The sequence below is a fragment of the Piliocolobus tephrosceles genome, chromosome 10 (genome assembly GCF_002776525.5).
Source record: "Piliocolobus tephrosceles isolate RC106 chromosome 10, ASM277652v3, whole genome shotgun sequence".
NCBI lineage: Eukaryota > Metazoa > Chordata > Mammalia > Primates > Cercopithecidae > Piliocolobus > Piliocolobus tephrosceles.
The window spans coordinates 46,901,081-46,927,198 of NC_045443.1; the positions used below are offsets into that span (position 1 = coordinate 46,901,081).

The following is a 26,118-nucleotide window of genomic DNA, read 5'->3' on the forward strand; positions in this document are numbered from 1 at the left end:
TCCTGGAATCCTGCTATTTCCTTCTTGCAGACTCTAGAGAAGTGCTTTCAAAGGTGCGCTGAAGCTTACGCTTCGCTAGTTTCACAGTAAATCGCCCCCTGTGAGGGCGCTTTTTTTAAATGTGTTCTCTGAATCGCTTTCCCCGTTTAACACTGCATGACAAGACTATGAAGTCAGAATCCCGAAACTGCGGCGCTACCCCTTCAAAAGTCGTGGGGCTGTCCGGGGGGTAGCCCGCCCATTTTCACTTTCTCCACTAGAGGCAGCAGCGCACCGTGACCCTGGCTTACTACGGTAAGAAGGCGGAGACTTTTTGCTTCGACGGCGATTGGTGGCCAGAGTCTTGATCGACAAGCTCAGGCCTCTGAACTAAGCAGCCGTTGTTTTTGCACGTACAGCCAATGGAAAGGCAGAAGTGCGGTCAACGGCCAATGAGGACTGGTTTTAATTGGACCACAGGGCGGGGCTTCCCTCGAGAGGCGGACGCCGGATAAAGGATCGGGAGCGGACGTGGGTGAGTCAGAGCACATCCGGTGTTAGAAGCGCCCGTAGGCCTTGGAGTGGCTGGTTAGTAAGGTACGTCTGGCGTTAGTACTGGGAGAACTGGGAGTGAGAAATGGAAAGGGAGTTAGCAGTTACTGTCTGAGCAAGAGTGGGAGTAGCTTCCGTCTGCGGACAGATGGCACCTGAAGGAACGAGGCCCTGCTCGGAGACCAGACTCGGGAAAACTGGGAGGAGAGGGAAGCTAGGGAACTAGTGCTGCGCATGCGCAACGGTGCTGTAGCGGGGGGGGGCGGGGGCGGAGGCGAGTCTGCGGGGTTTTGCGGGGGGGGCGTCGAGGCTGGCGAAGGACCATTCTCAGCCCGCCTTTTCCTTTCTCCCGCTGCTCCTCCTCCACTAAGTGTAGACACAGGACCCCTTGGCCCAGCTTCTATCGCTCGAATTCAGACCACGTCCTTCCGAGGTGAAGGAACGCGAAACCCCACCCAACCGATTGCTGTTCGGCTGCTGGTGGGTCCTCGGGTCGGGCTGACCCTGGGTGAACGACCTGGAGCCGAGTCTCGAGGTGGGGCCTGTCGGGCGGGTGATGTCACACACTGTGACACGCGAGGCTCCTTAGTTACTTCTTAGCCAACGGCAGAGGCGGGAGGTGAGAGGAGGCTGGGGCTGGGGCTTCCTTCCCAGGCCCGTGAGGAGGCCCCGCTCTGTTCGGATTGGTTACCTTTGGGCAGGTGAGGTGGCTTTGCTTTGTTTGGTCTTGAGCTTTTGTGGGCGTCTAAGTCTGCTCAGGAAGGGCGTCGTTGGGCAGTTTTTATCTTGGGCCTATTTGCTGGATCTGTGGTAACAGATAGGCTTTGGTATCTTTGTATATTTACCAAGTGTAGAATTACTATCCTGTGCCAGCCCGGGCTGCTTGGGGTCATCAGCCTTTCGTTGACCACCCCCACAACAAAAATCACTATGAACTTGAGACTGTGTTCTAGCAATTTGTGAATGTGTAACCCAGTAGAAGGGCTGACTGTGCTTGAAACAGACAAGGATTTTAAGGTCAAAGGTAAATAAATGGTAAATGGGCTTTTCTAGTTACTTATTGGTATTTACAGTTTCTCTTTTGTCTGTATGTGTGGTTTAAGAATTTAATTCTGGAACGATATCGGAATTGCATAAACATTTCTTATGGCCTGTGTATACACGTTTTTTTCCTGTAATTATTGTATTTACACTCTTTGGTGTTTTCTTATTCCTTTTTGTTGTCTAATATTTTTTGTTCTGGCCTAAAGAATATGTTGACGTTTAGATTATCTGCCACTTTCCTCCAGTAGGGACAGAATAGTTGAACCCTTGAGAAATACAATCTGTACTTTGGATCCAGAGTTTCCTTCTTCCGTTATTCATCTGGTTGTGGAAACATGGCTTAGTACCTTCCTTCCTTTTTTTTTTTTTGAGGCAGAGCCTCACTGTCGCCCAGGCTAGAGAGCAGTGGCACAATCATGGCTCACTTGGACCTTGACCTCCCGTGCCTTAGGTGATCCTCCCACCCCAGCCTCCTGAGTAGCTAGGACCACAGGTGGACGTCACCAACTCCAGCTAATTTTTGTATTTTTTGTGGAGTTGGGGTTGCAGCATGTTGCCCAGGATGACCAACTCCTGTACTCAAGCGATTTATTTATTGTTATTACTATTATGACTATTATGGTTTTTTGAGACATCTCACTTCCTTACGCAAGCTGGAATGCAGTGGTGCAATCTCAGCTCACTGCAGCCTCCGCCTCCCGGGTTTTTGCAATTCTCATGCCTCAGCCTCCTAAGAGCTGAGATTACAGGCGCACCACCACGCCTATCTAATTTTTGTGTTTTTAGTAGAGACGGGCTTTTGCCATGTTGTCCAGCCTGGTCTCAAACTCCTGACCTCAAGTGATTCGCCTGCCTCGACCTCCCAAAATGCTAGGATTACAAGTGTAATCCTTTCCTAAGGAATAAGAATCATCTCTCCTAAAGAATAAGAAAAGGTAAAATTAATCCAGATACTTAGCATTTTCAAGTTATTTCCCTAATTAAAGATATACTTCATGTTCTTTATACAAACGCTGAAAATGCAGAAAAAATGTCATAGGAATCAATGTATGTTTTGGGAGTTTTTTGTTTTAAAGATTTGTCTTCACCTGTGGCTGAAACTTACTTTTGAAAGCTTATATAAATGAAAACTTACTTTTCTACCGTAGGATGGAATAGTAAAAAGAGCACTAGACTATAGTGGTCAGAAGACCCCAAATCTGATTCTGACTCTGCTATTTAACTTTCTAATGTTGGTCAAATCAATACTAATGTTTGTTGTAGTACTTTATGTTGATTTCACATAGATTTTCTTACTGGCATTCAGTAGAGCAGGTACTAATCATCATTATCTTACAGATGAGGAAGCTGAGATAACCTTAGGTAAAATGATTTTTCCTAGGTTATGTGGTTAAAAGTGGCAGCACTTGTGACACCAAATCCTGTCCTCTTGCCAGTATTGCATTGCCTTTTTGAACTTAAAAAAGATGTATATTTAAAGTGGGCCTAATCTTGTCCTTTCTTCGTGGGTTGATGTGTGAGGATTAAAAGGCATATGTAGATAAGAGCACCTTAAAAGTTCTAAATTTTATATAAATGTAGTCAGGAGTATTAGTATAGAAGGTACTACTGCTGGCCTGATGAGTTTCATTTTATTTCGTAAACTACCCAAGGGTATTAATTTCCTTTAGGGAAACCATTGAATATTCTGATGCTCTAACTAATGTTTTTTCCTTTACTGCTTTGACCTGGTTGTAGAATCTCGTGGAAGTGTCTTCTACCACTGTTTTGTTCCCCCAGAGTTTCTAACCAAACTGCATGCAGCCCTTCGTAGTTTTTATACACATTTTGTTTTCCAAAGATGGTGTTCGAGACCAAGGAGAAGCCGATCTCCTTGACTTTAAGGTTACTTGAGTGACCCCTTGAGGTAGGTTCCACTCTGAGCCAGCTGGGGAATGTTGACTTAAGGTTACAGCACTCTTGATCTGATAATAGATTCTAAATTTGCTCTAGAGACTCTGTAGTGCCTATATCTTGGGGATAGCTGAGCTGAACCAGATGCAGACTCTGCCCTCAGGGTGAGAAGTTTCTGCACAATTAACTGGAATCCAAAACACTTGAAAAAGGAGCTTCAAGAGTGAGGGTGAAGTGGGTGTGCTGTTTGTCCTAATCTGTGTGTGCTCCCATTTGAGCTAAATATGGTGTTATTGGGGAGGGATTATTGGTTTATAGTGGAAGAAGATTATTTAGGATTTTGGGGCCTTCTTAGGATTCAGTATCTGTCAAACAGTTGTTAATAGAGAAGGAGATGCAGTAGTGTCAAAGTTTGGTACAAAAAATAATTTACTGAAGGCAGTAGACATTTCATCTCCAGTTACTGTTTTGGTTTTGAGTCAGCCCCCTAGAGAGATGGATTCAGTATTAGCTAATCCAGGGATTTGGGTCCAAGTTAAGGGAGAGGCTGGGACATCTAGGGTGTCCACCTGGGAAGATGAAAGCTCAGCCCTAGTTGAATGAAACAATTCCTTGGATTGTTCCTAAACTGAACTGACCTACCTCCTAGGAGTGTCAGGGAAAGCGTCAAGCTATTAAGCATTTACTTCATCAAATCCTTTACCATATCGTATTATCACTTAGTGGCTATTAGACTGTCTCAAAATGCCCATGGCCTTGTGGGAGAAGAGCGATAGTATAAATGTGCTAGAGGAAAGGTATGCCATTTAAACAAAAGTACAGACAGGCCCCAATTTATGATGATTTGACTTAAAGATTTTTTACTTTATAATGATGCAAAAGTTCTACTTGTTTGTTAGAAACTGTACTTCAGGCTGGGCACAGTGGCTCATGCCTGTAATCCCAGTACTTTGGGAGGCCGAGGTGGGCAGATCAGTTGAGGTCAGGAATTCGAGACCAGCCTGGCCAACATGGCAAAACCCTGTCTCTACTTAAAATATAAAAATTAGCTGGTCGTGGTGGCACACGCCTGTAATTCCAGCTACTTGGGAGGCTAAGGCATGATAATCGCTTGAATCTGGGAGGCGGAGGTTGCAGTGAGCTGAAATCATACCACTGCACTCCAGCCTGGGCAACCGAGCGAGACTATCTCAAAAAAATAAAAACAAAAGAAACTGTACTTCAAACTTTGAATTTCCTTCTTTTCCCAGACTAGGGATATCTGGTATGATGCTTTTACATGAGATATTCAACACTTTATTATAAAGTAGGCTTTACGTTAGATAGTTTTGCCCAACTTCATACTAATGTAAGCATTCTGGGCATATTTAAGGTAAGGTAGGCTAGATTTAAGCTATAATGTTTGGTAGGTTATGTGTAGTAAATGCATAAATTACGATATTTTCAGTTTACAATGGGATTATTGGGATGTAACTTCATTGTAAATCGAGCATCTGTACTTTTAACTAGTAATGAGATTTTTCAAGTGCCTTTACGTTTCAGTTTATAATTTTCTTTTCTTTTTTCTTTTTCTTTTTTTTTTGAGATGGAGTCTCACTCTGTCATCCAGGCTGGAGTGCAATAGTGCCATCTTGGTTCACTGCAACCTCTGCCTCCCAGGTTCAAGACATTCTCCTGCCTTAGCCTCCCGAGTTGCTGGGATTACAGGCGCCCACCACCACGCCCGGCTTGTTTTTGTGTTTTTAGTAGAGTTGGGGTTTCACTGTGTTGGCTAGGCTGGCCTCGAACTCCTGACCTTGTGATCCTCCCACCTTGGCCTCCCAAAGTGCTGGGATTACAGGTGTGAGCCACCTTGCCCAGCCTATAATTTTCTTACCACCATCCGCCTCTGAAGTTGTTATTATTATTATTATTATTATTTTTGAGACAGGATCTCACTCCTTCACCCAGGCTGGAGTGCAGTGGCACAGTCTTGGCTCACTGCAACCTCCGCCTCCTGAGTTCACGCAATTCTCTGGTCTCAGCCCCCTGAGTAGCTGGAATTATACAGGCATGTGCCACCACACCCAACTAATTTTTGTATTTTTAGTAGAGATGGGCTTTCGCTGTGTTGGCTAGGCTGGTCTCGAACTCCTGACCTCAAGCAATTTGCTTACCTCGACCTCCCAAAGTGCTGGGATTATGGATGTGAGCCACCACACTTGGACCCTCCAAATTAATTTTACTTAATTTCGGGGTAAATTTTTTTTTTTTTTTTTTTTTGAGGTGGAGTCTCGCTCTGTCACCGGGCTGGAGTGCAGTGGCCGGATCTCAGCTCACTGCAAGCTCCGCCTCCCGGGTTTTACGCCATTCTCCTGCCTCAGCCTCCCAAGTAGCTGGGACTACAGGCGCCCGCCACCTCGCCCGGCTAGTTTTTGTCTTTTTAGTAGAGACAGGGTTTCACCGTGTTAGCCAGGATGGTCTCGATCTCCTGACCTCGTAATCCGCCCGTCTCGGCCTCCCAAAGTGCTGGGATTACAGGCTTGAGCCACCACGCCGGGCCAATTTCAGGATACAGCTACCTGTGAGTTAATACAGCCTGAAGGATACAGCCTTCAGGATACAGCTACCTGTGAGTTAATGGTTGAGTAATTTTTTAAAAAGTTAATTTACATGACATGTAAATTAGCCTGGGATAAATGTATTCTAAAACTAGACTTTTTTTTCTTTTCTTTTCTTTTTGAGACAGAGGCTTACTCTGTCACCCAGGCTGGAGTATAGTGGCGCGATCCCGGCTCACTGCAACCACAGCCTCTTGGGTTCAAGCGATTCTCCTGCTCCAGCCTCCCGAGTAGCTGGTACTACAGGCATACATCACCACACCTGGCTAATTTTTTTGTTTTTAGTAGAGACGGGGTTTCACCATGTTGGCCAGGCTGCTCTTGAACTCCTAACCTCAAGTGATGCGCCTGCCTCAGCCTCCCAAAATGCTGGGATTACAGGCTAGACTTTTAAAAGAGAGAATAATCTACCGAAGACATTGTGGTAATGAGTACACCAGTAATAACAATGGCTACCATGTATTGAACTCATCCTGTGTACAAAGAGCTATTTTAAGAACTTTATTTGTATTATCTCACCTAATCTTCAGCCTTATGAAGTAAGGAATGTTATATATTAGTGTTTTACAAATGGTAGGCGAAACTGGAGTACAGTGAGGTTACGTGCCAGAAGCTTGCTGCATGTCCCACTGCTAAGGAAATAACTAGGATTCATAAGTAGCAGACACTCTCAACCACTCTGCAGGGGACATGGTTATACAGTGTATGAACATTACTCAGTAAAAACTAATGAATGGAAAGCTTTCCTGGCCAAAAACACAGAAGAAGAAAGGAAGAGGAAGAAGAGAAAGAGGAGGAAGAACTACTGAAAAATTACTAACAGTTCTTCCCCCTCCTTTTGTTTTTTTGAGACTGAGTCTGGCTGTCTGCCAAACTCTGCCTCATGGGTTGAAACGATTTTCCTTTCCCAGCCTCCTGAGTAGCTGGGATTACAGGTGTACACCACCATGCCGGGCTAATTTTTCTGTTTTTTTAGTAGAGACTGGGTTTTAGTTGGCCAGGCTGGTCTCGAACTCCTGATCTCAGGTGATCTACCCACTTAGGCATCCCAAAGTGCTGTGATTACAGGCAGGAGCCACCGTGCCCAGCCCTTTCCCCTCTTTTAAACCATGTGAGATTTTTCTTCTAAGTATCAGTTTGGTCCTTTCTAGGTATGTGGGAACAAGGTTCAGGATGGTTGAATTAATACAACAGGAAAAAAGAACCATGTAATTGACAAACTAATTTTTTTTTTTTTTTTAATTTTATAAAACAGTTTTGCTGTGTTGCCCAGGCTGGGGTGCAGTGACATTTTTGCTCTGTTACCAGGCTGGAGTGAAGCGACGTGATGATGGCTCACTGCAGCCTAAAATTCCTGGGCTCAAGTAATTCTCCTTCCTCAACCTCCCAAGTAGTTGGGACAACAGGCGCACACCACCACACCAAGCTAATTTTTTAATTTTTTGCAGAGATGAGGTCTTGCTGTGTTGTCCAGGCTGGTCTGGAACTCCTGGGCTCAAGCGACCCTCCCACCTTGGCTTCCCAAAGTGCTGGGCTCACAGGTGGGAGACACTGCCTGGCCTAATTTTTTTTTTTTTTTTTGGAAGTGAACATAACCTTGAGATTTTATTGTCTTCATAATAAAACCTAAACATATTTAATTAAATGTATGAACAGTGTTTCCTTGACTTGCTGTTTTAGTGTTGCTGTACACACTGAGGCTATGTCTGTCCTGCCTCCAGCGTTGCGTAGAATGCATACTGAATCCGTGATAGTTTTGTTTTGCATAGCTTTTGGCTACTTCAGCATGTTTCATATTGACTGTAGGTCCTAGGTGTGTGGGAATAGGATTGAAGAGAATGGTTGTGTGTGTGTGTGTGTATGTTTTTTCTTTTAGAGATGTAGTCTCGCACTGTCTCCTGTGCTGGAGTGCAATGGTGCGATCTCAGTTCATTGCAAGCTCCGCTTCCCTGGCTCAAGCGATTCTCCTGCCTCAGCCTCCCGAGTAACTGGGACTACAGGTGCCCGCCACCACACCCAGCTAATTTTTGTTTTTGTTTTGTTTTTTGTTTTTTATTTTTTTGAGAAGGAGTCTCGCTCTGTTGCCCAGGCTGGAGTGCAGTGGCTTGATCTCAGCTCACTGCAAGCTCCACCTCCCAGGTTCACACCATTCTCCTGGTTCAGCCTCCCGAGTAGCTGGGGCTACAGGCACCTGTCACCACTCCCGGCTAATTTTTTGTATTTTTTTTTTTTTTTTTTAATAGAGACGGGGTTTCACCGTGTTAGCCAGGATGGTCTCAATCTCCTGACCTTGTGATCTGCCCATCTCGGCCTCCCAAAGTGCTGGGATTACAGGCTTGAGCCACCGCGCCCAGCCTAATTTTTGTATTTTTAATAAAGACGGGATCTCACCATGTTGGCCAGGCTGATCTGGAACCCCTGACCTTGTGATCTCACCTTGGCCTCCCAAAGTGCTGGGATTACAGGCGTGAGCCACCGCACCCGGCGTTTTTTTTTTTTTAATTTAAGGCTGGACCCTTGATAATAGTCTTTCATTTTAGGACAAGGTAAGGGAGATACCTAGAACAAAACAACAAGGCATTTAACATAACCTAGGTGTCCACTGCTAAGAATACCTGTCTCCTACCAGCCCCTGCTGTCCCTCCCTTCCCAAGGAAAAGCAGACCACAGGAATATCTAACTCAAAATAATTATGTTTACTTGAGTTTTTTCTTGGGAGAGCTGTGTATTAAACTCTTAGCTTTTTGTTTTTGCATGGCTGTGGCAGAGGAGGCTGGTCATGGATACCACAGAATGAGGACACTTCAGCGAAACTTTAGCAGTACGTACATGACATGTTGACAGCTTCAGGTTTTCCTCTCCTGGGATGAAGGCGTAACAGGAGGCTCTGAATACAATGAGAGGAATTTGGTTATGATTAACACCTGAACATTTGCTTCTCATTTACAAATGCAGTATAGGCAAAATCTCCACAACTCCAGGAGGCACTACCCACACTGTATTCTGTGTAAATAACCCCTCTTTATTTTAGGGTTGAATTAGTAAGTAATAGGCTTAGTTAGAGGTGTGAAAGGACTGCTGTATTGAATTTTTTAGCAGCTTGTAATTTCTTTTTTTTCTTTTTTTTTTTTTGAGGCGGAGTCTCGCTCTGTCGCCCGGACTGGAGTGCAGTGGCCGGATCTCAGCTCACTGCAAGCTCCGTCTCCCGATTTTACGCCATTCTCCTGCCTCAGCCTCCCAAGTAGCTGGGACGACAGGTGCCCGCCACCTCGCCCGGCTAGTTTTTGTATTTTTAGTAGAGACGGGGTTTCACCGTGTTAGCCAGGATGGTCTCGATCTCCTGACCTCGTGATCCGCCCGTCTCGGCCTCCCAAAGTGCTGGGATTACAGGCTTGAGCCGCCGCGCCCAGCCTATTTTTTTTTTCTTTATTGTGGTAAAATATACATAATATTTTAATGTGTTTTTTTAAAAACAAAGATTTTCATTTAACTGTGGGTTCATCTGGGAAGTTAGTGAGTTACTTGGTTAATGGTGTTGAATATAATACTTCAAACTCTGTTAAGAGATGATTGCTCCTAGCATGGAAAATACCTGATATGAGAGCTGCTATTTTTGAGTTAAGTGCAACTTAATCTCGTTTGGCTGAGTTTGCACATCGGCCATTGAAATGTAGGTATCTTTTCTGAGCTTCACTAGTTGAAGCTAAGATTGAAACTTGGTAAGTTTATTTTATCTGGCGAAACTTGTCAGAACAGTTTGATCTCATTACTTATCTGTATATTCTTGTCTGTTTGGAACAGATCTGGAGCAAACTATCTTATTTCTTTGGTTCTAAGACCTATGTATTCCCTCTCACATTTTAACATTTTTGAAATTGTCATCTATACATTGTATCATAAACATTAAATGAATACAGATGCTCCTCAAGACAGGGCTGCATCTGGAAAATCCCCATTGTAATTTGAAAATACCCTAAGTTGAAAATGTGGAAAATACTGTAAGTCGAAAATGTAAGTCCTTTTCTTTTTGTAAGTCATTTTTGTTTGTTTTTTGAAACGGAGTCTCGCTTTGTTGCCCAGGCTGGAGTACAGTAGTGTGATCTTGGCTTACGGCAACCTCTGCCTCCCGGATTCAAGCGATTTTCCTGCCTCAGCCTCCCAGGTAGCTGGGACTACAGGGGCATGCCACCATGCCCAGCTAATTTTTGTATTTTTAATAGAGAGAGGGTTTTGCTGTGTTGGCCAGACTGGTCTCAAACTCCTGACGTCAAAGTGATCCACTTGTCTCAGCCTCCCAAAGTACTGGAATTACAGGTGTGAGCCACCGTGCCCAACCTGTAAGTCATTTTTGAGTTAACGATATTTTTCATTTACAATGGGTGTATCCAGATGTAACCCATCGCAAATCAAGGAGTGTACTGAATGGGTATCAGTTTCTCCCAGTGATAGGTCAACCCTGGTAAGTCAGGGACCATCTGTGCTTTACCAGGTTTCTTTTTTTCTCCATAAAGCTATTAAAATTGCTGTGCACTTTTGCATCTACAATATTTGGTAGTTACATGTTTACTTAAATTTTGAAATAGTGATATTGAAAAAACAGAAGCTTTGGTTATTTTTTTAATGATTTCAAACCACAAGCTTCTGTTAAAGTGAAATTGCTATTTCACGTCTCCCCCTCGCCGCCCCGCCCCAACCGACACAGCCTTTGATGGTTTTGGATTTTCCATCAACAGTTGTTAAGAGAGAACCAGAAAGAGGCAGTCAGTACCCCCTGGGAAATGTCAAGAGCGGTATCCGAGAAAGGGGAGTTTCTGCCATTCTCCCCTCGAACAGATTCCACTGAGCAGAGTCTGGTTACCTGAGCGTTGCCGCTTTCTTAGAATCCCCTGGGTGTTTGAGGATCCACCCCCTCCACCCCCTACCCTTCTTTAATTCTTGTAATTGGAAGCAAGAGGTTCTTTAGCGTTGCTGTTGTGAATACTGAGAAACTTGGCTCTGAAGGTTGCTTCAGTATTGTTGTAAGTGCTGTCTAGGGATGTCATTAGGGATGTTAATGGGAAACCTTAAACAAAGATACTTTCCAGGTGATGAATTCTGCCATGCTGTAAGTGTGCTCTCTAGAGAACATGTTCATGTTCATCTTGGTTTTGGAAGGCTGTGGGTGGCCTTGTAACAACCTGCAATAATTGCACCATCTAGATCAAGAGGGCCCAGATCCCTGTAACTCAGAGGAGAGAGCAACAACCTTAGTAGGTTCTACAGCTTCTCACTGTATCTGTCCTTGAAAACTGAACTAACAAAAGTTCTGAGGTGAGTAGTGATGTTGAGAGAAGAAAAGGAGAAATCAGAGAAGGCAAGCCAGTCATTGTGAATGTTTCATTTGTGGGAGAGAGCCTCAGGAAGCAAGTGATGTTTATATCTTTCCACTGGCCCAGGATTCCTTAGAAAATTTGTTTGGGACGCCTGTAATCCCAGCACTTTGGGAGGCCGAGACGGGCGGATCACGAGGTCGGGAGATAGAGACCATCCTGGCTAACACGGTGAAACCCTGTCTCTACTAAAAATACAAAAAATTAGCCAGGTGCGGTGGCGGGTGCCTGTAGTCCCAGCTACACGGGAGGCGGAGCCTGCAGTGAGCCGTGATCGTGCTACTGCACTCCAGCCTGGGCGAGAGAGTGAGACTCCGTCTCAAAAAACAAAAAAAAAAAAAGAAAATTTGTTTGGGGACTGTAACTTTTATTACCTGGATGAGTTGTTCTGAGTGTTGCTCTAGGTGCTCATTAGAGTGCTTCATTCAGTAGGTGGCGTTTCACGTAACTTATCTTTTGTGTTTGAATCCCTTCCTCCCTGCCCCTCCTTTTCTGGTAGATTTAAAGTAGATGGGCATTAAGGCCCTGATAAGAATTTGGAGGATTTATATTTAGAAAAGATGAAAGTTCTTGACTCAATCTTTAGCACTATAGATTGAACATGTTTACTTAGGATTGCATGTGAAATGGGGGAGGGAGCAAAACTTGACTTTATGGTATTGATATAATCTAACCTGGATATAATTCAGTTTAAAAATACTCTTTTTGACATTGGGACACTTGGCAAAAATCTGAATAAGGTCTGTAGATTAGAAATAGTATTGCATCGGTATTAATATCCTGATTTTGATCATTGCTTTCAGGATATACACAACTGAAGTATTTAGGAGCACTGTGTCTGTGTGGTTACGGAAAAATATTTTTACATCTCTCTCTATATTGCTATATAGACAGGGGATGAAGCAAATATGGTGAAATATTAGCATTTAGGAAATCTGGGTGAAGGTTGTACAGGAATTCTTTGTACTGTTCCAGCCTTTCTGTAGGAAAGGTTCTGCAACTGTCAAAAAAAACCCAAAAATTCTCCTTTCTGCGTAAATTCCTTTTTTATGGAGGTAGAAACCTTTCTTTTTTTTAAAATTGTGAATCCTTTTCAGTTCAGTTCTTAAATGTATTAGGTGAGAAATTTTGATATGCATATATTTAAAATGGAAGTCTTAGTGCCAGACCCAGCTTTATATAGTCTTTTTTTGTTCTGTTTTGTTTATGAGGTGGAGTCTTGCCCTGTTACCCAGGCTGGAGTGCAGTGGCACGTCTTGGCTCACTGCAATCTCCACCTCCCGGGTTCAAGCAATTCTTCTGTCTTAGCCTCCCGAGTAGCTGGGTTTGCAGGTATGCACCAGCATACCCAGCTAATTTTTTGTATTTTCAGTAGAGACAGGGTTTCATCATGTTGATCAGTCAGGTCTCAAACTCCTGACCTCAGGTGATACGCCCACCTCAGCCTCTCAGAAGTGCTGGGATTATAGGCGTGAGCCACCATGCCCGGCCGAGGGAATTCTTTAGCATCTTGAAACAATGACAAAATTGCTTTATGTGCCAATGTCTAGGTGCTTTTAACTAGATTGTTTTTGTTTTTGTTTTGAGACGAAGTCTCGCTCTGTCGCCCAGGCTGGAGTGCAGTGGCCGGATCTCAGCTCACTGCAAGCTCCGCCTCCCGGGTTTACGCCATTCTTCTGCCTCAGCCTCCCGAGTAGCTGGGACTACAGGCGACCACCACTTTTTGTATTTTTAGTAGAGACGGGGTTTCACGGTGTTAGCCAGGATGGTCTCGATCTCCTGACCTCGTGATCCGCCCGTCTCAGCCTCCCAAAGTGCTGGGATTACAGGCTTGAGCCACCGCGCCCGTCTTAACTAGATTGTTAATTGAGAATCTCTCTTACAAACTTTCTGCCTTTTAAAGGGGCAAATTGCCTTCTGAAAGAATAGAAATCAAATGATAGTAACAAAATAGTTTGGGGGAGAAGAGGTTGCATTCAGTTCCTCTGTCCTCTTTAAAATGGTTGGCTGTGATTGCAAATACATTGTAGGACACATAAAAATAAAAATGGTTGTATTAGGGCTGTAGAATTTGAGGCAAGTTTTCATCTTTCTGAACTTATATGTTGCTTTTTTTTTTTTAATAAGCTGTTCGTGTGACTCCGTGTGACTTAATAACTCTAACCTTTCTTTGTTCTACAGAGTGGAGACTGTTGCACAGACTCTGGAACCATGAACGTATTTGATCGAAAGATCAACTTTGATGCGCTTTTTAAATTTTCTCATATGTAAGTGTTTGACCTTGACTGGTTTTGTACAGCATTTCTTGTCATATCTCCTTTTCCTTTTTCCGCGTTTATAACTTTTGTGTGTATAAGCTAATAAATTCGCCAGAATCCAGAGGACCTGATGAAAATGTCCAGATTCTACAGGTTGTTGTGTGGTTATTGGAAAGGCATTTATTCTAGTTTGGGTACTGATTATTCATAATCTTGGGTGTTTGATCTTCCTCAGCATTTAAGATTCTGTTAACCTATTTTCAAAATGTTATTTATTATTATTATTTTTTTTTTTTTTTTTTGAGACGGAGTCTCGCTCTGTCGCCGGGGATGGAGTGCAGTGGCCGGATCTCAGCTCACTGCAAGCTCCGCCTCCCGGGTTCCCGCCATTCTCCTGCCTCAGCCTCTGGAGTAGCCGGGCCCGCCACCTCGCCCGGCTAGATTTTTGTGTTTTTTTTAGTAGAGATGGGGTTTCACCCTGTTAGCCAGGATGGTCTCGATCTCCTGACCTCGTGATCCGCCCGTCTCGGCCTCCCAAAGTGCTGGGATTACAGGCTTGAGCCACCGCACCCGGCCAAAATATTATTTTTTATTATAATATGCTTTCCTAAAAGTATTTCAGACTATTTGTAGCAGAACTTTTACATATTCCCAGAAAGGCAAAGAGATAAGTGATTCTTCTTAGCTTAAATATGAGATTGGTCTGGGAGTGATTGCTCTTACTCACATTCTTTTCTTAGAACCCCCTCAACGCAGCGGCACCTGAAGAAGGTCTATGCAAGTTTTGCCCTTTGTATGTTTGTGGCGGCTGCAGGGTCCTATGTCCATGTGGTCACTCATTTCATTCAGGTAAGAAAGATTTTCTCTCCTGGTTGCTGTGGTACAAATTACATTAGGAAAAACTAGCTCAGCAAGGTGGTCCAGGGACCCTGTTCCTCTCTTTAATCTTTATCAGTAGTTTAGGATTTAAATTCAGCCATTAAATCAGGACATGTAAAGCCATTTTAATTTTCTGGCAGCCGTGCCCCCTCTAAATACTGAAAACAGAATGCCTTAAACTTTGGCACTGAATGGTGTGCTGCTGACGTACAAAACCCCCACCCACTGAGTAGACGCATGACGTGCATGCTGGGATTCTTTTGCACAGAAGCCTTTTTTATCTTTTCCACCATTCTTCCTTTACAAAACTCTGATTGTGTGATTAACTATCAGGAGAGGCAGGATTGAGATCTTTTTTTTTAAGGAATCGACCCCTTTTATTTTCTAATAACTGTTGTCTGCATGGTTGAGTAAAAACCTTTAATAATTTGTTTTCCTGTATTGAGAGATAATTTGGGTTTGGTTAACAGGAGTAGAAGGTACAGTTTGAGGAATAACCAGAAAGTTTGAAGACTCCTAACATAGTCTTGTCCCTTTGTAGAATATTCCTTTTAGCATAAATGTAGAGGTGGGCCTCTGTTGGCATTTGCCACTGCTAAGAACTATCCTTGTGTTCAGGCATCTCCTGGCAGGGATTGTGTGAAAAATTACTGTAGACACTCAAAAGATAGGGCTTTGATCGCTTGAGTTTTAGGCAAGGTTAGCCCTTAAATAAAGTAGTAAAATACAATCAATCCTTGTTATTCACGGATTCTGTATTTGTGAATTCACCTACTCATTAAAATTTGTAACCCCAAAGTCAATACTCATGGCACTTTTTGCAGACAGGCACAGAGTGGTGGAAAAGTTGAGTCACCCTGCTGTGCAGTGTTTTCAGCTGAGGTTGAACAAGACAGTGTTCTGCCTCCTTGTTTCAATTCTCATATTGTAAACAAATGTTCTTTTCATGGTCATTTAGTGCCACTTTCTTTGTATTTTTGTGCTTTTAATTGGTGATTTTGCTGGGTTTCTTTGAGTGGAGGTCTTGGTGTGTTGTCCTGACTGGTCTCAAACTACTGGGCTCAAGTGATCCTCGCACCTTAGCCTCCCAAGTAGCTGGAATTACAAGCATATGCCACCATGCTTGGCTTAATTTTGCTGTTCAGAATGCAAACAGCATAGTGCTGAAGTGCTGTCTAGTATTCCTGAGTGCAGAAAGACCGTAATGTGCTTTATGAAGAAAATGTGTTTATTAGATAAGCTTCATTCCGGCATGAGTTGTACTGCTGTTGTGACTGTGAGTTCAATGTTAAGGGATAAAAAATAATGTCAAATGAGGTGTCCTTAAACAGAAACACACATAAAACAAGGTATCTATTGATCATTTGATGAAAATGTTGTGACCTTAGGCTTGCAGGAACCTACCTACCTTTTATTTCCCTCAGGAACAAGGGCTTACTAATTCATTGTCCACTGTGACTTTATAACATAAACACTGTGAATAATGAGAATCAACTTCTTCCTTTAAAGGAAGGAAGGAACTTCAGTGTCTACATCCATCCTTAATGATTTCTCTTTTTTCTAATGCCTGTAGCTTGTCCCACTTGAGTTTTTAAAAAAAGAAACACTGTTCTTACTACAAAGCTAATACGCATTCATTTTAGAAAATTCAGAAAACAGACTAGCAATGAGAAGGAAGTATTTTAAAAACTTCCATAATCCCATCATCCAGAAATAACTAATGTTAACATTTTGGTACTTTACAGTCTTCTGTATATGTATGTGTCTTGGTGTTTTGGTTTTGGGGGGGTTTGTTTGTTTGTTTTTGTTTTTTTGAGACGGAGTTTCACTCTTGTTGCCCAGGCTGGGGTGCAATGACACGATCTTGGCTCACTGCAACCTCCACCTTCCCGGGTTCAAGCAATTCTCCTGCCTCAACCTCCCGAGTAGCTGGGATTATAGGCATGCGCCACCACGCCCGGCTGATTTTGTATTTTTAGTAGAGACGGGATTTCTCCATGTTGGTCAGGCTGGTCTCGAACTCCTGACCTCAGGTGATTGGCCCACGTTGGCCTCCTAAAGTGCTGGGATTACAGGCGTGAGCCACCATGTTTTTTTTAAGCGATCAAAAAGGGATCATTTCTATTTCTTCTACGGATGGAATCTACTTTGAGCACTTGTCACATTGATTCATCCTTTCTGTTTTTTGGGCAGGACTCACTCATAGTTTGACTTGGGTAGTTGTACTGTAGTTGAAGCCAGAAGAGCCTCCAGTATCCACCATGGTCCTGACTCTGTGCTTCAAGGCTTCTGGATTCCCTCCTCAGCCTCATCCCTGAGAAAACACTACTCTTTCTCCTGCCTCCAGGTTATAAGCACATGTTAGGAAGTTCAGACGAGCATTTGAACCCAATAAAGATGTCTTGCAAAATAAATTTGAAACTTTCAAGTGTTTAATGACTGATTGATTCTGACTCCGACAGGCTGGACTGCTGTCTGCCTTGGGCTCCCTGATATTGATGATTTGGCTGATGACAACACCTCATAGCCATGAAACTGAGCAGAAAAGACTGGGACTTCTTGCTGGATTTGCTTTCCTTACAGGTACATTAAGGGATTTGTCTAATTTTGAGGAGTGAACTATATTTTCAGTATCTCTTAGCTCTCCACTCCTTTTTTTTTTGAGACAGTCTCCCTCTGTCACCCAGGCTAGAGAGTGCAGTGGTGCGATCTCGCCTCACTGCAACCTCCGCTTCCCGGGTTCAAGTGATTCTCCTGCCTCAGCCTCCCAAGTAACTGGGATTACAGGCATGTGCCACCACATCCGGCTAATTTTTATGTTTTTAGTAGAAACAGGGTTTCACCATGTTGGCCAGGATGGTCTTGATCTCCTGACCTCATGATCTGCTTGCCTCGGCCTCCCAAAGTGCTGGGATTACAGACGTGAGCCACCACACCCAGCCTTGATTGATTGATTGATTGATTGATTGATTGAGACTGAGTTTCACTCTTGTTGCCCAGGCTGGAGTGCGGTGGCACGATCTTGGCTCACTGCAACCTCCACCTCTGGGATTCAAGCGATTCTCTTGGCTCAGCCTCCCGAGTAGCTGGGATTGCAGGCACCCACCACCACACTCGGCTGATTTTTTGTATTTTTAGTAGAGATGGGGTTTCACTACGTTGGCCATGCTGATCTTGAACTCCTGACCTCACGATCCGCCCACCTCATTCTCCCAGAGTGCTGGGATTACAGGCATGAGCCACTGCCCCAGCCTTAATTTTGTATTTTAGTAGAGACGGGGTTTCACCATGTTAGTCAGACTGGTCTCGAACTCCTGACCTCAGTAGTCCACCTGCCTCAGCCTCCCAAAGTGCTGGGATTACAGACGTGAGCCACCGTGCCTGGCCTTCCTGGCCTGCTTTCTAATTTCACATAGGTTCATTTTGTTTCCCCATCCGTTAGGGGAAACTCTTTGTGAGTAACCACTATAACTCTACTTTTGTGTCCAAAAATAGCCATTGTGTACCTGAATGAATGATGTTCAAGAGCTTAGGTAGCATAACCTGTTAATAGTAGACATAGAACTTTTAATAAACTAGACCTGAGAATCTGACTTAGTTGCACCCACACTGGCAATTATCTTCTGTTCTGAGTCTTACAGACAGTGCATTAAAGCTATACATTGAGATCCATTGCGCAGGACACTTTGCTGATTCTCAAAAAAAGACACAGCTCTTGTAGAATTGTCATAAAGGAAGCAAGACTCAAGCTATGTAATAAAAATACTTGCAAAACAACATTTGAATTAGAACAGCTTGTTCTGAGTGACAGTCTAATATATGTAGTGTTGGAGAAATTTTAGAAAGGAAGAAATTTAGGGATTAAGATTTTTGCATCAGGGCAAGCTAATTTTTGAAGGCATTAAGGGGTGGAATTATCAGAAGGAAAGAGGAAAGTAATTAGAATGAAAGAAATGTTGAAGCTGGAAGAGGTTACCCTCCCATTGGCAGATGTCCACCTACAGAACCAGTCTGGCCTTTCTTTGCTACAAAGGGGAGTTGGTCCTCCATGACTATAAGGTTGCTGGCCACAAGGCACTGTTTTGCTCTTTATCCTTTTTTTCTGATTCCCGATCTGGCCTATATTACCATCTCACATCACTCTAGCTCTGAAATGTTTGACATGCCTGCTTTATTTTCTTCTAATTTCTGTTCCCTCCCTGAGGTCATTCATGATTTTCAGCTAAGAGCACAATTTTGCAGCTACTTCTATTTAAAAAAAATAAAAAACAAACAAAAAAAACACAGGTATACGTTTATTTATTTTTTTAATTTTTATTATTTTTTTTTGAGACGGAGTCTTGCTCTGTCACCCAGGCTGGAGTGCAGTGTCCGGATCTCAGCTCACTGCAAGCTCTGCCTCCCGGGTTTACGACATTCTCCTGCCTCAGCCTCCCGAGTAGCTGGTACTACAGGCGCCCACCACCTCGCCTGGCTAGTTTTTTTGTATTTTTTAGTAGAAACAGGGTTTCACTGTGTTAGCCAGGATGGTCTTGAACTCCTGACCTCGTGATCTGCCCGTCTCGGCCTCCCAAAGTGTTGGGATTACAGGCTTGAGCCACCGCGCCCAGCCAAGTATACATTTTATTGAAAACAATTACAGCAGAGGGGAGAGAGATTTAACTCTTTAGTCCATGTTTGTTAAGAGCATAAGTATGCCTATACTTTGGGATCAGCTTTTGGATGAGGATCCTATTCAAGAATTGATGATAATACTGTTTTCTGGGTTTTTTGTTTTCTAGGAGTTGGCCTGGGCCCCGCCCTGGAATTTTGTATTGCTGTCAACCCCAGGTAACTCTTTTGGTCATGTCTTACGTGCTTTTATCTTTATGAATATACCTTCATATATATATACCTTCATAATATGTATACCCTGTATACCCTTAATCTAATGGTCTTTTTCTCTAACAGCATCCTTCCCACCGCTTTCATGGGCACAGCAATGATCTTCACCTGCTTCACCCTCAGTGCACTCTATGCCAGGCGCCGTAGCTACCTCTTTCTGGGAGGTAAGTGTGAACTGGCAAACAGGGAATGGGGGCTCCTCTTTAGCCAGAATTCTCACTAGTACTCCTTCCTTACCCCTAACTCCTTTGCTACTATTGAGTTGAGATTAAAAACCTTCATTCTGGGGAAAGTTAAGGAATGGCTTTAATGGGATTGCTTTACTTTGCTTTGGCTTTTCTCAAGACAGCTTTTTGCTGTGTCTTATAGGTATCTTGATGTCAGCCCTGAGCCTGTTGCTTTTGTCTTCTGTGGGGAATGTTTTCTTTGGATCCATTTGGCTTTTCCAGGTAAGACTTTGCCTAGAACTTTCTAGCAGCCGTTTGCCTCACACTTCTTTTCTTTTCTCTTTTCTTTTCTCTTCCTTTCTTTCCTTTCCTTTCCACTTTTCTATACTACTTTGGGCAGTGCTCTCTAAGCCTTCTTATTATCCTTCATAGGATGGAGCCTTCTGCCACAAGTGAAAACAGGCTGCACAAGTTTGGGCATTGTTAAGAGAAAATGGTTTGCTCAGACACCATTTTTGTAAGGCTAGTCTGGCAGTGGCTGCTTGTTAAAATGATTGAAACTCTTCCAGTGACCAGTGCAGTGTTGTGCCTAGGGAAGTAATGTGGTCTTCCCTAGGCTGCAGTTCTCATGAATGGTAATGTTGATAGGGTTCACATTTGATGTACTTTCAAGTGGCCATGAGCCAGAAAGTATGGCTGTTGTTTTTTTTTTTTTTTTTTTTTTTCACTGCAACTTCTGCTATATAGTAATTTCATCTCATACATTTGTTAGGCAAACCTGTATGTGGGACTGGTGGTCATGTGTGGCTTTGTCCTTTTTGATACTCAACTCATTATTGAAAAGGCCGAAAATGGAGATCAAGATTATATCTGGTGAGTGTGGGAACTAGTCTTTAACAAGCATGAATGTTGAGGCATACCGTTCCACAGCTGAACTTAGGTTGGCATTGGCTGAACATAGGTGGCCAAGCTTTGGGAGTGTATGTGGTAGGAAACCCACGGTTTTGGTATGTGGTAGGAAACCCACGGTTTTGGAACTGTGTACCATAATCTTCCTCAATTCCTGAAAGACTTCACATTTTTTAAAAATCTGGGCTAATAGGCCCAGTGTGGTGGCTCACACCTATAATCGCAGCACTTTGGGAGGCTGAGGCAGCTGGATCGCTTGAGCTCAGAAGTTTGAGACCAGCCTGGGCAACATGGCGAAATCCCATCTCTACTAAAAATATTAAAAAATTAACTGGGCATGGTGGCACATGTATATAATCCCAGCTACTCAGGAGGCTGAGGCACAAGAATCATTTCAACCTAAGAAGTGGAGGTTGAAGTGAGCCAAGATTGCGCCACTGCACTCCAGCCTGGCAACAGAGCAAGACCCGTCTCAAAAAAAAAACAGTGGGGGCCAGGCGCGGTGGCTCACGCCTGTAATCCCAGCACTTTGGGAGACTGAGGTGGGCAGATACGAGGTCAGGAGATCAAGACCACCCTGGCTAACACAGTGAAACCCCCTCTCTACTCACAATACAAAAAATTAGCCAGGTGTGGTGGCGGGTGCCTGTAGTCCCAGCTACTCAGGAGGCTGAGGCAGGAGAATGGTGTGAACCTGGGAGGCCAAGGTTGCAGTGAGTGGAGATCGCACCACTGCTCTCCAGCCTGGACGACAGAGCGAGACTCCGTCTCAAAAAAAAAAAAAAGTGTTGGGGGTGGCTGATACATTTACATATCCATAGTGGCTGCCTCCAGACAGAAGCGAGGGAAAGAGATCTTTATCCTTTTCCTTTCTATACTTCTGTATTCTTTAAACAATGAGTAGAAGATACACTCTGTTTTTAGAGGCAGGGTTTCGCTCTGTTGCCTAGGCAGTAAGTAATGTGGTGCTGTGAACACAGCTCGCTGCAGCCTGAATTTCCTGTGCTTAAGCAGTCCTTCTGCCTCAGCCTCTTGAGTAGCTGGGACAACAGGCACATGTGACTATGCCAGGGTAATTTATTTTTTGTAGAGATGGGGTCTTACCATGTTGCCCAGATTGTTCTCAAGCAGTCCTCCTGCCTTGGTCTCCCAAGGTGTTGGGACTACAGGCTTGAGCCACCATACCCAGCTACTTTTTTTTTTTTTTTTTTTTAAGACAGAGTCTTGCTCTGTCACCCAGGCTGGAGTGCAGTGGCACAATCTCAGCTCACTGCAACCTCTGCCTCCTGGGTTCAAGTGATTCTCGTGCCTCAGCCTCCCTAGTAGCTGGGATTACAGGTGTTCTCCACTACGTCCAGCTAATTTTTGTAATTTTAGTAGAGACGAGGTTTTGCCATGTTGTCCCATGAGGACATGGTCTCAAACTCTTGGCCTCAAGCAGTCTGCCTTCCTCAGCCTCCCAAAGTGGTGGGATTACAGGCATGGGCCACCACGCCCAGCTCACTTTTTTTTTTTGAAACAGTTTCGCTCTTGTTGCCCAGGCTGGAGTGCAGTGGTGCGATCTTGGCTCACTGCAACTTTTGCCTCCCGGGTTCAGGTGATTCTCCTGCCTCAGCCTCCTGAGTAGCTGGGATTACAGGCATGCGCCACCATGCCTGGCTAATTTTGTGTTTTTGATAGAGATGGAGTTTCTCCATGTTGGTCAGGCTGGTCTCGAACTCTCTACTCTGGTGATCCACCCACCTCGGCCTCCCAAAGTGCTGGGATTACAGGTGTAAGCCCCTGCACCCGGCACTTTTTGCTTTTTTAATGTAGGGATTCTCTCAAAGTCTCCTGACTAATTAGTGGTAGTTAAAGGTTCAGACTTGGACCTCTGCAGAGTCCAAAGCTCTTGAGACAAGGCTTGCTCTGTCACCCAGTCTACAGTAGGAGAGGCACTGTCATGGCTCACTGCAGACTCAGTCTCCCTGAGTTCGGGTGTTCCTCCCACTTCAGCCTCCTCAGTAGCTGGGATTGCAGGCGCAAGACACCATGCCCTGCTAATTTTTGTAGAGACGGGATTTTGCTGTGTTAACCAGGTTGGTGTGGAACTCCTGGGCTCAAGCAATCCACCTCCCTCAGCCTCCCAAGATGTTGGGATTACAGGCATGAGCCACTGTGCCCAGCCCAGTCTCTTTTCTATATGCTGCATGACTTCGATGGGTCTGAAAGGATCTCAGACACCCGAGTTTTACTTCCTTAGTTGGGGGTAAAGTGTGGGAGAAGCTGGCTCGTAGGGGTGGGAGTGGGGTTTATATTCTGCATCTTTGTGAGCTTGTGGATAAAAGAAAGTCTGAAGTACAGATCCTAATCTGGTTCTTGCCTTTCAGGCACTGCATTGATCTCTTCTTAGATTTTGTTACTCTCTTCAGAAAACTCATGATGATCCTGGCCATGAATGAAAAGGTTTGTTAGCCCTCTCACCCAAAGATGAGAGAATAATGGCTCCTGAGCTTAGCATGTGTGTATACTTCCGATTTGAAAACTTGCTCACACACTGTTAGGTCCAGGGTAACTGTAAGCAGGCCACTGAGTAAGAGGTAAACTATAAGTCTTCAGTTGTTAGAGAAAAAGCAACAAGTGAAAAAAAGAATTTTTTTAACTAATCCCTGAGTTTAGCATAAAAGGGAAAAAAGCTTCAGTGGCAGTAAATACAACCTACTATATGAATAATTTAAAGGCTGTATAGTTGTGACTCAGAAAGGTATTGTGGAGGACACTGTAAATTTCAAAAGGAGACTAATATTATCCATTTGTTAGTCTTAGTTTTTTTTCCAAGGAAGCATTCTATATGGGGCTAATGAGTATCCAACATAGTCTAGTTCAGCAGTGGGGGAAACAACTGAAATGAGCTTTTCTTTACAGACCTTATGGAGCTTAGAGATAGCACAGTGGTAGTGGGAGCAGCTGACCAGATAGGGTTGCTGGCTCTATCTGGGCTGTGCCATGGTTGGACTGAGCACTAGGCAGATGTGCCAGTTTCAGAACAAGCAACCTAATTTTTATTCCTTTATACATTGGGCTTCCACCCAAGATTGAACGAAGAATTCTGCTGGACCAAATTATTTCTGAATGTCAGTTTATGCCAAAGAGTCATGCTCACTTTGCAGGGTGGAGCACTTCTCAGGCCTTATGGATGGTTGGTGGTCTTGGCCTCTAGTTTCACTCTTTTAGGATAGAGTGCCATCTACAGTCTTCACTGTTGGGATCTGAGGTGTAGTGGCTGTGAATAGCTTAGAATGGTCAGGCAGCCCACCTAGGCACTCCTGGGGTTGGGGTGGGGATATCTGCTTAACCTTTATTTTCGGTTGGTCTGTTGGCAACTTTGGGAACCACCAGTAAGACATGGTTAAGATTCAGTTCTTGCGGAGCTAAGGAAGCATTTCTCATTTCTTTTTAATTGTCTGGCTCACTTCTAGTCCCTAAGTACATGCTCACTCAAGAGTTTCAGCTTGAATGTCAAGTGTCAAAAATTAATTGGGTGATTTTTCTCTATTTCTAGGATAAGAAGAAAGAGAAGAAATGAAGTGACCATCCAGCCTTTCCCAATTTGACTTCCTCTCCTTCCACCCCTCATTTCCTTCTTGCACATATTACAGGTGGTGTGTCTGTGATAATGAAAAGCATCAGAAAAGCTTTTGTACTTTGTGGTTTCCTCTATTTTGAATTTTTTGATCAAAAAACTGATTAGCAGAATATAGTTTGGAGTTTGGCTTCATCTTCCTGGAGTTCTCCTCACTCCCTTTTTTGTCAACCCCGTCTGTAGCCTCTTCCTCTACTTAGGCAGTCGACCTGCTGTGCTGAGGAGTGTGACCAGCAGAGGGCGCTAACTTCAGAAGTCGCTTTCCCACCAGGCTTCACCCAGTGGACCTGAACTGTTTGGTAGGGCCACCCGGCCCTTCCTTCCTCATCGCTGTTTGGTATGCGCACAGTTCCTGTGGGACTGGGCCATGAGTTTTCCATTGGAAAGAAATTCAGTGGTCCCATTGTTAACTTAGCCTCATATCTAAACTGTCAGGCCCTACAAAGAAAATGGAGAGCCTCTTCTGGTGGATGCTTTGCTTCCTCTGAGCTGCCCATGCTGGTCTGGCAAACACACCTTTCTGCTTTGCCTTCACAAAAGTAATGTGTTCCCTTTCCCATCCCTTGCCTGATCCTCAGGGAGTCAGCCTGCTTCCATCCATGGGTGGGAAGACTTCAGCACAAAGGGAAGACTAATTCTTTTCAGGCATTTTTGAAAAGGTTGATTATGTGTATCAAGGTACAGCATCGTAGGGTTCCCCTAAACTTGCCCTGTTTTTGTTTTTTTAGTTGGTTATCTCCTTACTGAGTGGCCTCTACTAAGTGGCTGTGATTAAATGTCTGAGCAAGGATAGGGAAGGGGAATGGTTGAGCCTCTGGAGCTCATTGTAACCACTCCTGCCAGACCCGTTTGGGGCAGCAGGGAGCAAACCTAGATAAGGACCTGTTTGGGGCGGTGGGGAGCAAAATCTCCTTTACCAACCAAGCAGTTCCTCGTTCACATGAACAGAATGGGGCTGTGATAACTTAGGAGGCAGCAATCCTAATAGTTCTTCAGTGCATTTTAGTCTGTCCCCAACTGGACACCAGTAGGTAGTATCAAGCCAGAGACTCAGGGCAGTACATAAATGTTCATTTTACTGATGCACTTTAGTTTTTGGTCTGTTACCTGTTTTCCAGAAATTTGTGGCCTTTTAGGCGGGAGTTAGGTGACCAAACCAGTGACAGCCCCAATCTCTGCAGTTTTGTGGCTTCAAGTGTGGGTGGACAGTCCTAATGGGGATCTCCAGCTCCTTTCCTGTGGGCTGCCACAGACAGCTGCCCACAGAAGGGCCAGTGTTGGGAGTGGTTGTGGCTCTGCTCTACAGAGCCTCAGTGTGAGAGGATTGAGCCATTGAAAGCTCATTACCAGTAAGACATAATTTTTGGCTCTGTCTATTCACAACCAGTGCACAGATTGACACGGTGGCCTCAGGTTCACAGTGCACCGTGTTACTGTGCTATCCCATGAAACCATTTGTTCCTAAGTTGTGTTTATTCCTGAAGTGACATGCCACCCGGAAAGGCTCACTTTGAGGATGCTATCCTCTGATGTAGCTGCTGCCTCCAGCCTCTGGCTTGAGAACTTACTAAAGGGACTTCCTTCCTGTTAAACCCCTGTTAACAACTCTCCATAAATTTGGTGATTCTCTGCCAGGCCTAAAAATTTGAGTTATATCTCCTGAAGCCAAACTCCACCTTCTGTGCTTTTTTGCTTGGGATAATGGAGTTTTTCTTTTAGAAACAGTGCCAAGAATGACAAGATATTAAAAAAAAAACAACAAAAAAAATACTTTTAAAGAAAATGCCTAACAGATTTTTAATACAGTTATCTCTAATTACCACTTTATTTTCTATTTCCTTGATTTTCAGCTCAGGCTGCATTCTAACTCATACTGTGAAGACAAAGGTGTTTTTGATTCAGAAATATATGAAATCTACATAGTCTTAATTTGTAAAAAATAAAGAAAATTCCTTAACCTTT

The 26,118-nt window shown here is 44.0% G+C and overlaps 1 protein-coding gene across 4 annotated transcripts; it reads left to right on the plus strand.

Moving 5' to 3' along the window:
- The first annotated feature begins 471 nt into the window (after positions 1 to 471).
- TMBIM6 (transmembrane BAX inhibitor motif containing 6) lies at positions 472 to 26,118 on the plus strand. Of its 4 annotated transcripts, none has more exons than XM_023211188.3 (10): positions 472 to 576; positions 13,619 to 13,704; positions 14,436 to 14,544; positions 17,037 to 17,157; positions 19,356 to 19,404; positions 19,525 to 19,622; positions 19,828 to 19,907; positions 20,398 to 20,498; positions 22,904 to 22,979; positions 24,076 to 26,118. In XM_023211188.3, the coding sequence occupies exons 2-10, from the start codon at positions 13,649 to 13,651 to the stop codon at positions 24,097 to 24,099; spliced, it is 714 nt and encodes a 237-aa protein (XP_023066956.1). In that variant the 5' UTR covers positions 472 to 576; positions 13,619 to 13,648; the 3' UTR covers positions 24,100 to 26,118. The 4 variants fall into 4 exon arrangements, with proteins under 4 accessions (XP_023066956.1, XP_023066959.1, XP_026310469.1 ...); XM_023211191.2 differs by lacking the exon at positions 472 to 576 and adding an exon at positions 3,360 to 3,481 and having other exon boundaries at positions 24,076 to 25,912; XM_026454684.1 differs by lacking the exon at positions 472 to 576 and adding an exon at positions 6,061 to 6,079 and having other exon boundaries at positions 24,076 to 25,912.

Coding starts and splice junctions, on each gene's coding strand:
- TMBIM6 (XM_023211188.3), top strand. CDS start 13,649: ATGAACGTATTTGATCGAAAGATCAACTTTGATGCGCTTTTTAAATTT. Junction 17,158..19,355: donor TGGATTTGCTTTCCTTACAG/GTACATTAAGGG, acceptor TTTGTTTTCTAG/GAGTTGGCCTGGGCCCCGCC. Junction 19,908..20,397: donor GATCCATTTGGCTTTTCCAG/GTAAGACTTTGC, acceptor TACATTTGTTAG/GCAAACCTGTATGTGGGACT.